The 15,415-nt window shown below is 31.5% G+C and overlaps 1 protein-coding gene across 3 annotated transcripts in view; it reads right to left on the bottom strand.

The window, feature by feature from the left end:
* SLC4A10 (solute carrier family 4 member 10) overlaps window positions 1-15,415 on the bottom strand; it is a 210,272-nt gene that overhangs the window by 103,430 nt on the left and 91,427 nt on the right. Inside the window, exons 6-8 of one of the 3 annotated variants that reach the window (XM_087435291.1) lie at window positions 14,195-14,383; window positions 5,132-5,223; window positions 4,102-4,191 (exon numbers count right to left, since the gene is read on the bottom strand). In XM_087435291.1, the coding sequence (XP_087291417.1) occupies window positions 4,102-4,191; window positions 5,132-5,223; window positions 14,195-14,383 (371 nt within the window). Of the gene's footprint in view, window positions 1-4,101; window positions 4,192-5,131; window positions 5,224-14,194; window positions 14,384-15,415 lie in introns of those variants that run through there. The other 2 variants (XM_087435293.1, XM_087435292.1) reach the window with 2 other exon arrangements.

The raw sequence follows: 15,415 nt of genomic DNA, 5'->3' as shown, positions 1-15,415 counted from the left end.
AAGTTTAATGACTGGAGAATATTTTTTCCAAGAAGTTTAAGTGAAAAAAATTAAAACTTTTAGAAAGACTATCTTAGGAAGTCCATAGCCAGACTTTAGTGACCACATTAAATATGTTGCTTTCTAAAATCAAGACGACAGTACAGTAATTTAGAAGGTTTATAACTACTTAATTTTTCTGTAAGATAAGGGTGCCACAAAACATAAAACCCATCAGATGGAGTATACATTTTATCACAAGGATTAAATATAAAAAGAATCTGCAGTACGTCACTAAAAATATCAAACAGAACCAATGTTCTGTTTTAAAGAAAAAAAATATTTAGCAAAGCAAAACTGCCTATTAAAAATTATGACAAATATTATAAATTCAAAAGGTTTTAACTTATAAATATACTTCCAAATATAAACTTGTAAACTCATTGAACATATACATAGAGATATTATATGGCAAATATTTTAATTTATAGAATCTAACCTTTTAATTTATAGATACAAAAATTATTTATTTACCTTAACAATACAAGGTTAAATTTCATGGGGATTATTATCATTTTTGTATTTGTTTTTCCAGCTAGGAGAAACGCACACATTGAAAATGCTTTAAATTTGTAATGCTTTACAATTTCACTATAATGCATAAATTCTCAAGAAGGAACTAAAAGATTACCTACACACTATTAGCCCTGTGAGACAAATATAATAAATCTTCATAAGTCTTTCAGAGCCTAAAAGAATAAACAATTACGTTTTTTTCCCCATGAAAATAACTATTATACCATGCTAATACACTGGAATAAAATTTTAAAAAAGAAAATAGCTTTTTAAGAAAATCTGTAATTGACAAACAGTATGAGTTATACTGGTAATACCTGTCATAACTTTAATAAGAAGTTTAAATTCCACCTGGAAAACTTTCTATAAACTCATTTATTGCTTGACAAATGCCATGGCCTTAACTATTGAAGTCTGTGCCTCAGGCAGGTGGCAATTATACAAATAACTGCTTTAAGATGCAATTTAATTAAATCAAGGAGTATATAATATTCTAAAATATTTTAATTTTATGAAAGGAAATATATGGTACTTATATATGATTTTTTTGCATTATATAATACCTCATATATCATCGATTGATATCTGTTATTTAGAAAAAGTATTAAAATATACAGAATTTAATTTCAGGATTAGCAAATTCAACTTTTGATTTAAAACATAACTTATAGTTAAATACTATACATCTGGAGTAGCCATTATATTATACTCATTAGATTATATTATTTTTGGAGTAGTTAAATTTGGGGAGGTAATAGATTATATATTATCTAATTATATTATTATATTATACAATTATATATTATATTATTCCTGGGGTGGTCCTATATTTTTTTATTTGTGTTAATATAAAATTCATAAAGAATCATTCGGCAAACTACCTTTTAATATAACAAAAGATCACATTTAAGAACCGCAATTTAACCTTTTATAAAATTACAAATACCTAAAACAGCTCTGAGGAATTAGGTTCAGTTACATCCCTAAGACAATCCTTAAGTGGACACAAACACTTGGAGTGAACATAAAAAAATTCTGGAATTTTCTGGTTCTCTGAATAGGACCTTGAAGAAATCAAGCTATATACTCTTATGGATCTGTATTTTCACTCATGCTTCTGGGCTCTTCAGACCTTTACACTAAGAAGGGAAAGATGCTTTGTTCTGGGCATTTGGTACTTAAGCTGTGGGTGAGAAATAGTTATGTCTGCAGGGAACAGAGTTAGACAGAAGATCGTGGTGGAACTGCAAGGGTCTGGACAAGCCACACACTGAGATGTGAAGGGAATACAGACGGAACTTTAGGGAGAAAGTTTAAGTCTTAAGCCCATTATAGAAAGTATAAGAAAATTAATAGGGATTCTCCAGGGAGAAATGGTGTTGTGACACTAACCAGCCAGTGATCTTGAACGGCTCTCTTAATCTCTCTGGGATTCAGCTTTCTCACCTTCTAAATGAGGAGATTTCTAAAGTTTCCTACAGTTCTAGGATTTAATAATCCAACACTTTGTAATATGTTTCACATACTAAAGATAGATGCAGAAAAAAGTTCTTTCTACATAGAAAAGAATGTGAAGGCTTCTTTGGGTCATTTGAAATAAAAGAAATACCACCAACGTTTGGCAAATATTAAAATAGCCGGGCCGGCCCCGTGGCTTAGCGGTTAAGTGCGGGCTCCCCTACCGGCGCCCGGGGTTCGGATCCCAGACGCACACCGACGCACCTCTTCTCCGGCCATGCTGAGGCCGCGTCCCACATGCAGCAACTAGAAGGATGTGCAGCTATGACATACAACCATCTACTGGGGCTTTGGGGAAAAAAAAAAGGAGGAGATTGGCAATAGACGTTAGCTCAGAGCTGGTCTTCCTCAGCAAAAAGAGGAGGATTGAGCACAGATGTTAGCTCAGGGCTGATCTTCCTCACACACACACAAAAAAATTAAATTGGCTATCTTTTACATGTCAGTTTAAAAAACAAAGAGATATAGTGTTTTGACACATTTGTTTTTCAAAAGCATTATAGGAAACAAAAACCTGACAACTCAAAAACATTCCTTAAATGAGTAAGTTTGATGAGCCTATCCATTGGAAGTGTTAAAAGTATGTAGATTGAATGTAGATAGAATATAGGATCAAGTCACATGAAATGAATAAAGACTTTTTCTTTTTTCCCTAACATCTCAAAATTCTGCTGGGGTTTGGAATCTACATATTAAAACTTAAAATATTTAAATGGACAAAGTTACCTGGAGACTTGCTGAGCTTTGATAAATTCATTACCAAACTGAAATCATTAGGCTAAAAATCCTTAACTCATGTACTGCAAAACCTGGCACTAAAGTTTGTTTCCATAATGATGGATCACGTTTGTTCTTTCCAAACTCTATTACTCTGCCCTCTCAGCTTATCAAGGAAGAAGTATTACTTGGCTTTTCAAAAAAATTCCAGAACTAAAGGCATAAATTATTTTGAATCTCACAGGATTCATTCAACAAATACATAACAAACAGTGTTCAAGGCACTAGAGATCCAGTGGAGAAGAAAGAACATTAAATTCTGGTCTACTATTTATTTTTGACACTACTATTTACACCATTTACACTATTAATAACAACAACAATAATAATAATAGTAGCTACCTTTTCTTGAACACCTACTATATGCCCAGCACTCTGCCAGGCTCTCTCTATACATTATCTTATTTAATCTTCACAACAAATTTATAAATAGGTATTATTATTCTTATTTTACAAATGAGAAAGCTGAAGTTCAGAGAACTGCTCCACGATCAGATAGCTTCTAAATGCTAGAGTTAGGATGCAAGGCTCTTTCTCAAAAGCCATGTTCTTTCTGATGTGCCGTGCTATGGACAAAAGACTGAGGAATATAGATGGTTGGCACTGAGTAGAGGGCTCTAGAAATTTAAATTGCCTATTAAAAGATGGAATGGATGAGTGATTGGAAATGCAATAAGGAAGAAAAGGATTAAAAGAAAGAAAATCTATTTTTCACTCTTCTATAGTTCTAATTGTTTTGGAGGACCTAAAGATAAGACTACTGTCTCCAATTGGCAGTACTCATTTTCTTCCAAATGTGATGAAGCATTTTTTGAAGGCTGCAAAGATAGGTCAGACAACTAAAAGCAAAATGATCTGGAGATATAAAATTCAGTGTCAAAGGGTTATACCCTTAAAAAAAAGCTAAAAGGTAATTTATTTGAAAAGATGTGATTTATTATCATTGTTTTTGAGAATGTTAAATATGCCCTTGTTATACTGTTAATGCCTGCATAAATAAGTAAGCAATTTCTTATGTCACTGCTTTTAAGATAGTATTTCAAATGAAGAATATCTGAAATTAAGTAAATGGCAGTTTGCAACAATTTTATTCCAGCTAGCAGATGAATGAAGATGTAATGCTTTAAAAGGATATTTTCTGGAGTAGCAAATGGAATACATTTGACCTGGCTTAATATTTGAATCACACGCCTCCATACAGTGAAATGAGCTTTGAACCACTGTAGAAACATAGCCAGAGTATGCCCTCACCTCTCTCTCTTGCTGGTGTGGAGGTCCTTTTTCATGCCTTTGTTTCATCCCACATGGACTAGTGTGCCCCTTTTGTTGGCCTCCCAGTCCCTGCACGCACAATTAACAGACTTAAGCTGGTACACCATGCTCCCACAGAGACTCCACCAGGCACCAGAGGGAGAGCATGCACATGACTAGACCTAGACCATTTAGGCATTGGCAGAGGGATTCTGAAACAGCAACAAGGAGCTGATTGCTATTAATCTTTTCTTGATGCAGGCATCTTCCTCTACTGCTGCCTCCCATTCCCACCTCCTCCCACTGTTACAATCATTGCCAGGGCTAAGTGCTTTATGAAAAAAAATCATTCTGAGTTCCTACTGTTTCAGCCACTCAGATAAAGAGAATTGTTGACTCTCTTTACTTTTGGTCAATATTGAAACTCCTCTTTCCTGTTCAAGTGTTAAGTTTGCTGTAGCCTACAAGAGTACAATGTCAGGAATTTGCTAACCAAAATCACATTATTTTCACAGACTCATCATTTTCTTAGAATACATTCAAGTAAATGATTTCATTTGAATTGTCCCCAATACGTTTTTATTCAAAACTCGGCTCAGTCTTACTATCTTCTTCCAGTGTTTCCTCAGATTAATGCCTTTCTTTGAATTACAACAATGAAGCTTTATTATTAAAATTTGCTTTTCCATAAATAGAGGAAAAATGATTTTGAAAGAAAACTAGCAAAAGTTTTAAACAATAAACTTCTGTTAAATTCTCTGTCAAGTCTAGTTATTCTTTTTACTGGAAGAGATACATCATACCAAGTGGCTGAAACCTAAAGACTGCATAAAGCTTACACGTTTGGTTTCGTGAATAAGCAAAATGTTACATGTGAACTTAAATGCTAACATTGTCTACAACAATATTGAGCTATGGCTAAGAAACAAAAAATATGCATGCAAAAAATTGTGTCAACACCTTTTAAAATGGGTTGTAATATCTAGTAATAATTCAGCAGCTTACTTAAATGAGAGGGAGAAAAGCTTACCTTGCTAAAGTCAACAGTGCTGTTTTCTCTGCTCACGTCGTTTTTATTTTCCACACAGGCTGGAGCAGACTGAGGAGAAACAACCTGACCTGCTAAAAGAGATTGTTATTACAGAATACAAACAATTACTTACATAATTCTAGACATATTGAGTGAAATATGAATTAAACTACACTAACACAGATTTCTTAATGAGTGTATGAGGTAAGCATGAAGGGTCAATATAAACAGATCTATATCAATACAAATATTCTTATTTGTCAGTTACAGGTAGAAATGGGAGAATTTAGTCAAGAAAATGTAAATCAATTCTCAGATTAATACCACAAATAAACAGTTTTTCCTTACCAAGAAAGATCACTTACAAAAACATTTAAATCTAATCATGATTTTGAAACATCATAGGTTTCGAAATTTCATCCAGAACTAATGATTTAGAGAGAGAAAGACAAGATAGACGTCTATTATGATTTAAGCTCAGACTGAAGAACTTAAAATGTAAAGTTTTTTAAAAAGGGCAAAAATATTTATCTGAAAAGTACACAGCATATGTTTAGCTTCTGTTGCATCTGAAAAAACAAACCAATGAGAACAAATTCTTTGACTATAACTTTTAGAGATTTCTATATGAGAGTTTCAGTTACAACTGCCTTTAGCTCACACATATGATTTTATGCTTGTCACTATTCAACCGCATAAGCATACTGATCTTGGTCTGCATGAGAAAAGATCAATAAACTTGAATTGTATCAGTTTTCCATTAACACTAACCAGCAACTTAATTATTTTGCAATCTTTCCCTCATTATAGGGAAGATCATGATATTAAGTAAACAGAGCCAGGAATGTGACAATAGCTAGCTTCCATTATTCACTAAATATGAAACATTCTTTTCAATCACAACTTACCTGAAATCGGCCCATATTTAGCAATTAAATGACAAAAATTAATGAGGTTTGCTTAATTTCACATATATCTCTTCTCTCCCCTAATCTTTGCCTATTCTCACTAGTTACTTTTGCTGTGAAATGAGTAATGATAAACCAGCTTTGAAGCTGTGACTATATTTATGATCATAACTTAATGACTCTAAAACACTGCTCTTATTCTCATAGTCTTAGACAAGAATACTCTCTCTTCTCTCTACCCATCTAAATCTCAACTTTATTCAACGCTCACCTTGAGTCTCATCTTCTCCAATTACTGCGTCTGTACTTATCTGAACTTCTCTAAACTACTAGCGTATATACAAATGAAACCTTTTCTTTAAATTCTCTCCTGAAATCTCACTTATTCTTTGTTACCTAGAAATTACTAAGTGTGATTTCAAACACTAATAATTTACTTTCAAATATTACTATAATCTTGCTTTTGGAACTATTAAGCCTCTCAGGCAGGGGTCATTTATTATAGGTAAAATTTTTTATGGTTTAAAATTGTTATATTGACAGAACGTAATGGGCTTAAGATTCTTTTAGAACTTAAATATTTCTCTACTTTCACCAAAGTAAAAGAATATATTTGGTAAAGATTTTAAAAATAATTGTTTAAAGCAAATTCACCTCAAACCACACACACAAATTCTAATTATGGCCTATTCCAAGGGATATATAAACTTTAGAGAAACGACAGACTTAAGCTGCATCAATTATTTTCATTCTCCCATTTCTAACCGCAATGTGCAGCTATGACTGTGAACTGTTCATTAGCAGCCATTTAATTTATCATTCTCAAAATAATAACTGTTATTTTAAAAAAACCTTTTACATAATGCATTTGCGCAACTAACAGATGTCTTCAATCACCAGTTTCACATCATTTCTCCATATTTTCATGAGTTAGAACATTAGATATATTTAAACCTAAATTTACTGAATGTTCTTAAAATTCAGTGGTGAAATTCAAGCCATGGAAAAATTAAACAAACATATATCTGCTTTCTTATAATAATTTATTTAATGTGGTATAAAACTACACGGAAGAACAATTATTTAATTCATTCAGCAAACACATACAAAAAGAGAGTCAACCCAATGCAAAACCATCAACTTTGAAGAGATTTAATTGGATAGAAAATACACTGTAATTTAAAATTTGAAGAAATTGAATAGCCTATGTTTTCATATATATATATTTTAAAAGCAGAATATTTTATAAATTACTCTCAGCTCATATGGTATGTTTAAAACATCAGCACTTGTATTTCCTCTTGTAAATATTAATATATTTTGAGATTTATTGTTCTATGTTATTCTTGTTTTAAAATGATAAAAATTTTATAAAATATTACCTTATAAAGTTGATAATCAAAAAGGGATTTGAAAACTATTTTCTATGAATATTTTAAGTGATATGAATAATGACCTAGTGGAGAGTATTTAATTAGCATGAGACATACTAGATGATAGGAAATTCCTTACTAGTTCTAGATTCTAGACATGTGCATAGAATGTATGCTAATGCAGGAAAAAAAGCATAAAAACTACCAGCCTATGATGTAGGAATATAAACCACAGATTTGATATCTCTTATATTTCAGAGTTAATAGTTAAATAATAGCAGTAAATATTAGTAATTAAATATATTTAATATATCAAAAGTCCTCCCAAGTTTAAAGAGTACTCAAAATCTTATTTCTCTGTATATATATTAATTTGTTAAAATGAAGCAATACACACTAAATGTATATATCTTCAAGGCAGTATCTAAAAACTTGGCAGAATACAAAAAAATGTATAGGTATTATTATTTAAAAATTAAACTGACAAATTTGCTTTGGGTTATTTTGAAAAAATAGAAGAATTTAAATAAAGCTTAAAATTTTATTTGCTATATATCTATTTCTATGTCTATCTATATACATAAAACTAAAATCCACACATGAATTATAGTCTATTGAACTACTAGAAAGCTCATAAATTAACTTTTATAATTCTGTTATCAACTATAATCTTTGTCTAAACACTGATTTCTTTAGTTTATTCCAATTATTACTGCCTTTCAGAAGAAGGTGATGGATTTCAAAATGACTTTCATTAACTCAAATACTACTATATAAGAAGAATGAGTAACTTTAGGTTTTGAAAGGGCATCCCTTATTTTCTCACTGATGCTAAAACAATAGTAGTTCATACAGTGACAATATTCAGGTACAGGATTTTACCTTCAACCAGAAGTGAATATATTTCCTAATAGAATAACAAAGAATTTGCTAGGATATTTCCCCCTCCAGGACAAAATATTATAAAGTTAGGATTTAGCACTCACATACATGTGTGGAAACTTTATGAATTCTAATTGTTTATGAGAATTTGTCTAATCGCTACTCCACATGCTTGTAAACATACATGTTTTTGCCTATTTCTTTATATTACCTTCACTTTGCCTGCTGATCACTGTCCATATTAATATATCCTATAAGTAAATGTCACTGCAATGTTTAATCACATCTGTTATTATAATATCTAAATAATTTTGAGGCATGAAGATGACTATCCAAAAAAAAGAGACATTTATTAACTCAGTAACCCTATTACATTCAAGATAAATTATTCAAAGCCTGATGAAAAGTGGGCATCATTAGCGTTAACTGGGAAGTGTCCATGAATATTTAAATGTAAACATTTGAGAAACCTAACATCATCCTTATATATTTACCATATATGTTTATTTTTCCAACCTTTTAAACTCAGAGTTCACCATCTTAAATCCAAAATTCTAATACATGTTATACATCTTACCAGTTAAAGTGTATCTTATATAGTATTCATATTAGCAATGGTTTGAATTAACTTTCCTTTAAGTCAGGAACTCATTTTTTCCTCTGGACCTCCATGTAGGGATCACATACATATCAGTCAGAAAAAACGTTATTATAGACCATGTATTTTTCCAAGGTACATCATAAAAGATGTAGGGCAAGCATAGGAAAAAATTGAGAGTAATTCAAATGACTACTAACTAGAAAATGGAAGCTGTGCCTTTCTGCTTGTTACTCCATAAATTTTTCACTAAGTCCATTGTGAGACTGGCATAGTCATTTCCCTCATCATAAAGTTGTGGGGGAAGAACATGAGATTACGTCAAAAAGTAGTAATTTTTTACTTTAAGTCAGTATCATTAAAGCATCTCATTATTAAAACACAACTATAAAATATGTTCTCAAAAAATCTGTTAAGTATTATATTAACTCATTTAAGTCCTTACCTATTCTTTTTCTTTAAAATATGTACATAAGCGTTGTAAAACAGCAGCTTTTAAATTTCTATTTGGCCAAATTCAAATCAATAGAATAATATATCACAAGTATATCATTATTTGCTTCTGTTTAATCCACTGAAAATCATGTGTAATAGAAGGAAACTGGGATGAAGACATGGAGGTACCATACTATTAACCTAGAAACCAAGCTGGTTTACACTACCTCAGAAACCTTCAACGCATTTACAGTACCCAAAGGGTAGGAGATGAGGGAGGTACAGAGATGAGATGAGCCTGTTAGAGACAGACACAAGACAGAGCAAAATAAAGAAATATAAAGATGAATGACAAAGTTACATACATGTGTAGCAATACATTTATTCATGGGAATAGAAAACATGAAGAAAGAAAGGCTAAATACTTAGAAAATGTTGATTAGGTGAGCTACACTTCAAAAACATGAGAAGTATGCACATAATTAAACTTAGAGAAAAATTAGTATGACTGACAATAATTAATGTAATATAAGAAATAACAAATTTAAACACATCATACTAGAAATATTTTTGTTGTTAAGATCTAGTCTTGACATTCCAGAACTCAGTAGCAACAACACAGCTTCTGAACAGACCCATCAGTTGTGTCAACAATGTCATCTTGATTTTTTTGGAACAATGGAAAATACCTTTATTATACAACATTTAATTCTGTCATCTGTGAATCTCTTAATATGTTTTCTCTCAAGTAATTCCAAGAATTATTATTCTAGCTTTTTTTTCTTCAAAGGTAGAACACTATGAGGGAAAATTTTTAAACTCTTGGTATCTTACTTATGAGATCACACCAGTATTTAAAAAACAAGAAAGCATATAAATATTTAAATGCACATAAAAACATTATACATCTGAAAATAAAAAGTACAGCATTTATAAAAGAAGTAATTATAAAACAATAAAACTGATTTCCAAAAGCCATAAATAAAAATCATTCACAATACATATGTGTACATTATTTTAAGGGCTGGAATCCATGCAGGCCTAAAGGGTCAACTTATATCCCATCCTTCCAAATCTAAATGTTCTCCAATAACCTGTGGTTTCGACAGTAAGTCAGAGACCTTCTGCTCTGTAACTCCTTTTGAGATCCTAAATAAAAGGTACAACTGGAAAGTATTCGGAATAGGAGGGAGGAAAGATATGTGAAGGAAAAGGAATGAAGTTAGAATTATTAGTAAAGGACACAGTGGAATGAAGACACCCTACACCTAAGGAAAGTAAGAGTCTTAAATTATTTTTTAAAATATAAAGGCTATCACAGGGTAATAACATCTCTTAATACATTTCTAATTCAAATGTCTCAAAATGTAATTGAATGTATGACCTAAATGATGAATATAAATACTGATAAATTTTGCTTCCTAGATCATTTAACACAAAAGTCTTATTTTTATTTTTAGAAAGTCCTTGTAGTTTCAAGGAATTATTTAAATATTCTTGATATATTTATTTTGAGTACTTTCCATCCATATCATTTTCAGGGTTCTAATGTTAAGGAAGATATTATTTTTTTTCTATTATTTTTTACTGTTGTTTTGCCAAATGTAACTGTCACTTTTTATTGAAACATCAGAATCAGACATTTAATTCTCACAGTTTTGATGCTTAATGAAAAGTGAAAGTTAAACACAGCATGGTGGCATTAAAAATGCATGGTGAATCCATAGCATCCTGCATCTCAGCCCTTAAGAGAATGTGCAGAACACCAAGAAAAAAATTATACAAAAAAGTAAAGCTAGTGTATTTGGAGATGAGATTGACAAATTATCACAAATCACTAAAAAGTTGTAAGCAAAATAGTGCAGACTTGGGGAGGAAAGGAGCATGGAAATCACTATCTTGTAACTCTAACCTATACAATGGGAAAGATCCACATTGGAAATTCAGATTGAAACGTCTAAATGTTTACCCTTGGGACCACTTCCAAGGTAGCATGCTCAATGAAGTCAATTAAGGAAGTAGAAACTTTATTCTACATGACTCTCTCAGATTACTTTATGTAAGCATCAGTTTGTTTTTGAGGGAATTTCAATTGTTTTGCCTCTAAAGTAAAAGTATATTAAATAAGAAGGGGCTTATTTCTATCCCTATGCTTAGGAAGAAAAATGTTTTGTTTTCAAATTTCTAGAAAATTCTCACTCTAATTCCTATTCTATAATCTTAAAAGAAAAAAGTCAATCTTTTTACATGAAATACTTTACTAAAGAGTTTTTTGAAAAAAATAAGAATATTATTTTTACCCTTTTGGATGTCTTGAAATCCTTTTGCATCTCTCTGTACTACTGCACAAAAAAATTAAATCTCTATTGCATATTTTGGAACAGAATGTCAAATCTATATTTACAGCTATGAATTTCGATTTGTTTGTTTATCTAGAGTTTGTCAGTTTTTTGAGTTTGTAAGTAGATTGAGAACCTTAGTAATAAAGGTCTTTCACACTTTTTTTCACTTCTGGATAGGAGGTTTATTTCTAAATTGGTGAAGTCTATACACATTTTCAGAATTCTCAACACACATAATTATGCAAAGTGTGTGAGGAAGAAAAACAAAGTCACGGGGAGGTGTTATAAGCCCAGGCTTAGAAAACCACTTCTGACAGCACACTCCACAACAATACTTAATTGGATATATGAATCTTATTAGAAATGTTTCCAAGTTTTTATTACACTAATGTATGCCTCAAAAGGATTTGTATGTGTTCAGATAAAGGCTGATTGTACAGATGGTGACAGAATCATTTCAGAACTACTCACATCCTAGTTTTCTGAGAAACTAAGTATTTGCCTGAATTAGACAAAAAGCAGGCTCTCAGAAAACTTTGTATCTATATCTATCTATATGTAGACTTGTTATTAAAAGCTATAATTCTATCCTGTCTTCTTAGGTTTAACAGAAGTTTAAAGCAATAACAAATAGTGTGTCTCAGTCTACATGATATTACAATCAGTGATTTATCCAGAAAATTCAGTACCCTCCTCCCTCCAAAAACAAAATGCAATAAAATCATTTTATAGTAAACATTATCCCCAGTGAAATTTGAGATATAAATTATGGCTAGTTCACAACCCAAGATCCTTACATCTTTGAATAAACACATATCCTTCTTATGGACATATATTTTATTGTCTGATTTCCAGTAAAAGTAATGAAATTAAGGCAGAAGTTTATTTTTTTTAAATGTTCTTGCTTTCATAGAGAGCTAGTTCAAAGAAATATTTTAATATGGTCTTTGGAATCACATAGACATCAGCCCATAGTCAAAATTAATAAATATGAGTCTGTTTTGTTAATATCATCAATACCAAATAAATACTAGTATTGTAAGCATAATCAAAGTACTACATTTATAATAAGTCTCAGAATATAAAAGCTTCATTTTGTCATTTTCATGTATAACATTTTAAAGCAAATTGTGATTTAGAATATGAATATATTTTAAATATATGATGTGATTCAAAGCAAGTTATAAATTCTCAAAATGTTCAGTGGAATCTACAAATACAAGTTGATATATACCATAAAGTACTCATAATACTTTTATTGAACTTAACATGCACAACTACAGACTTTTCTATACAGCGACAATGACTTACATTCAGTATTGAAAGGTCTTTAAAAAATCAAATGAGTATTTAAAAACTCATTTTGCCATTAAGAACTGGTTCTACGTTCTGAGACAATAGTATATCTAAGCATCTTCATTGATTTATTAAAAGCATGTCTTCTATTTGTTTTTGTATATTTGATTCGGTAGTATGAAAACTGGTAAAAATTCCCACATAAAGCAAAGTCTGGAGAAAACTTATTTTAATGCACTCGTATTTAAGCTTTTGAAAATAGTGGTGAAATTACATAAGACATCCTATGCTGTCAATATATATGCTTTAGTCATTTGTGGAAATCAGAGTCTTTCTAGTAAAGCAGTTAAAATTACTTTTCATTAATTTTTATCTTCTAAAACTGGGAATTGTATAGTTGATGGAAGTTTAACAAATTCATATCATCCTCATGATAACTTCATTTACTTCACAAGGCTAACGGAAAGAACGGATGATAAGAGATTCCTAAGCAACTTCCTTAGTGTAAATAATGGTCAAATGGATGCCGGGAGAGAACAAAATACATAGGAAGGATAAAACAGTCTGAAGCATAAACCATAAGGAGTAAGTTATGATTGCTAGAGAACAATGGTTGGTGTCCTCTATGTTGGTGTGTGAAGATGGTAAGTGTGGTGGCTCCACAGATGTTGAAGACGCAGCACTGCAAAGAGCAATGGGCCCATGAACTGGAAATGAGGCTTAATACATGTAGAGCCACCGGCAATGCACTAGCCAGTCATTTCAAATGTAATCTCTAATGAAATTTGTTGACTATGAGCAACATGAAACCAGTATCTTTCTTTCCACAAACACTAAATGGTAATCACTATTCATTTTAACTACAAGCCCATAAGTCAAAAGCATTGCATTACATTCTCAAGCTATGGGACAAAGACTAGGACCTTGTTTGGGATGCATTGATGCACAGTTTATGTTTGCCGCATTTGCGTCTGTAACTTCTTATTACATAAAAATTTCCCTTGCATTCTTTCATGAGCCTGTCAGGAAATTTAAATCCTTTGTTAAAATTTCTGCAGTTTGATGCTTGATAATAAGGCTATAAGCATATGAAAAGAAGCAATTCTACTACAACAATCTAAATTTCAATAGATCACTTTCAACTAAAATATATTTTAAAGGATTTAGAAGCACTTTGATATTTCAGACACCTATAATAAACATAAAGAGTACAATAAAGAAACATTTACCATTTTTATCCATGGAATTTGGTTCTGATTGTTTTTTGCCAATATCAGCAAAGGAACGAACAATGGGAATTCTATTGGTGAGTTTTTTCTGATTCTGGTGGTGATGCTGTTTCATCAGTGCCTCATGGACCCTGTGGCGTATGTCCTCATTGAGTTGACCTGAGCTCACTTGCTGGTCAAGGACCATATCTGAAGAGGGAAGGAAGAGAGAAGATTAGCATAGCTTTCCTATGGTGTGCCAGCACTGAACCACTGGGTTGAAATATACATACCCTAGGTAATATTACTCATCTTAAGATAGGAATGAATTGCTTTAAAAAACTCTAAGTATTATCTTACAATGTTGCACAAGAAAGACTTGAGAAAATTTTCTTTATAAACCATTCAATTTTAAATATGTAATCATCTTATAGATTATTATTTTTCAAATGGACATAGCTGTATTGAGAACAAAGTGCTTTATGTCTCCATTATTCACACTGATGGTAGGGAATCTATCAGAGGTAATACCAATAGAATTAGTATGCTCAAAATTGGAAAGTGGTTTCATTTTTATATTTCAATACGGTTTTTCTCCCTTTTTTAGTAGAGAATAATTTCTATGTTTCCTCTTTAAGTGAACAAAAGTCGATCTGTAAAAATCTGACTCAAGGCGGCTTAGGCAGCTATTTAGTTGGTTGCATTTAGAGATTAAACACAACTCTTCCACAATGTTATAAAGTCAGTCCTCTCGAACTTTCCTTAAAAATGTTTTTATTTTTAAAATGTCTTCTATAACCATAAAACAAAGAATAAAAGGTGAGATTTCAGAAGGCTATAATTAAGCAGACTGATATTTACCATATATAGTGTCAGAAATGCCTACAAAATAAGTAGATGAGTAAAGGCATTTTAAGTTTCTTGGTAATACAAAGATCACCTCAATAAACCTCAGTGTAATTAACCTACTTTCAGATCATCAAATAGTAACTCTTTTTGATTTTTTGAGGCACTAACTTCTTATGTAAAGCAAGTAGATCACAATGAATTGCCTTCCACTGCCCTGCTGAGTACACCGAAGATTTGAAAATTAACAGAATTCTCCCTTATAATGTATTCCTTCAGTGTGAAAGGGAAATGGACTAGGAAAACAGACTCGGGTCCCTACCACATTCTAGCTGTGTGACCTTGTAAGGCTGAATAAGCTCAGGGTTCTTATTTGTAAGATGGAGATAATATCTG

Source organism: Ceratotherium simum, chromosome 9 (genome assembly GCF_057802395.1).
Source record: "Ceratotherium simum simum isolate JZ-2026a chromosome 9, ASM5780239v1, whole genome shotgun sequence".
In the NCBI taxonomy this organism is placed as follows: domain Eukaryota; kingdom Metazoa; phylum Chordata; class Mammalia; order Perissodactyla; family Rhinocerotidae; genus Ceratotherium; species Ceratotherium simum.
The sequence above is the reverse complement of the archived record's forward strand: the minus strand, read 5'-3'. Positions and strand labels throughout refer to the sequence as shown.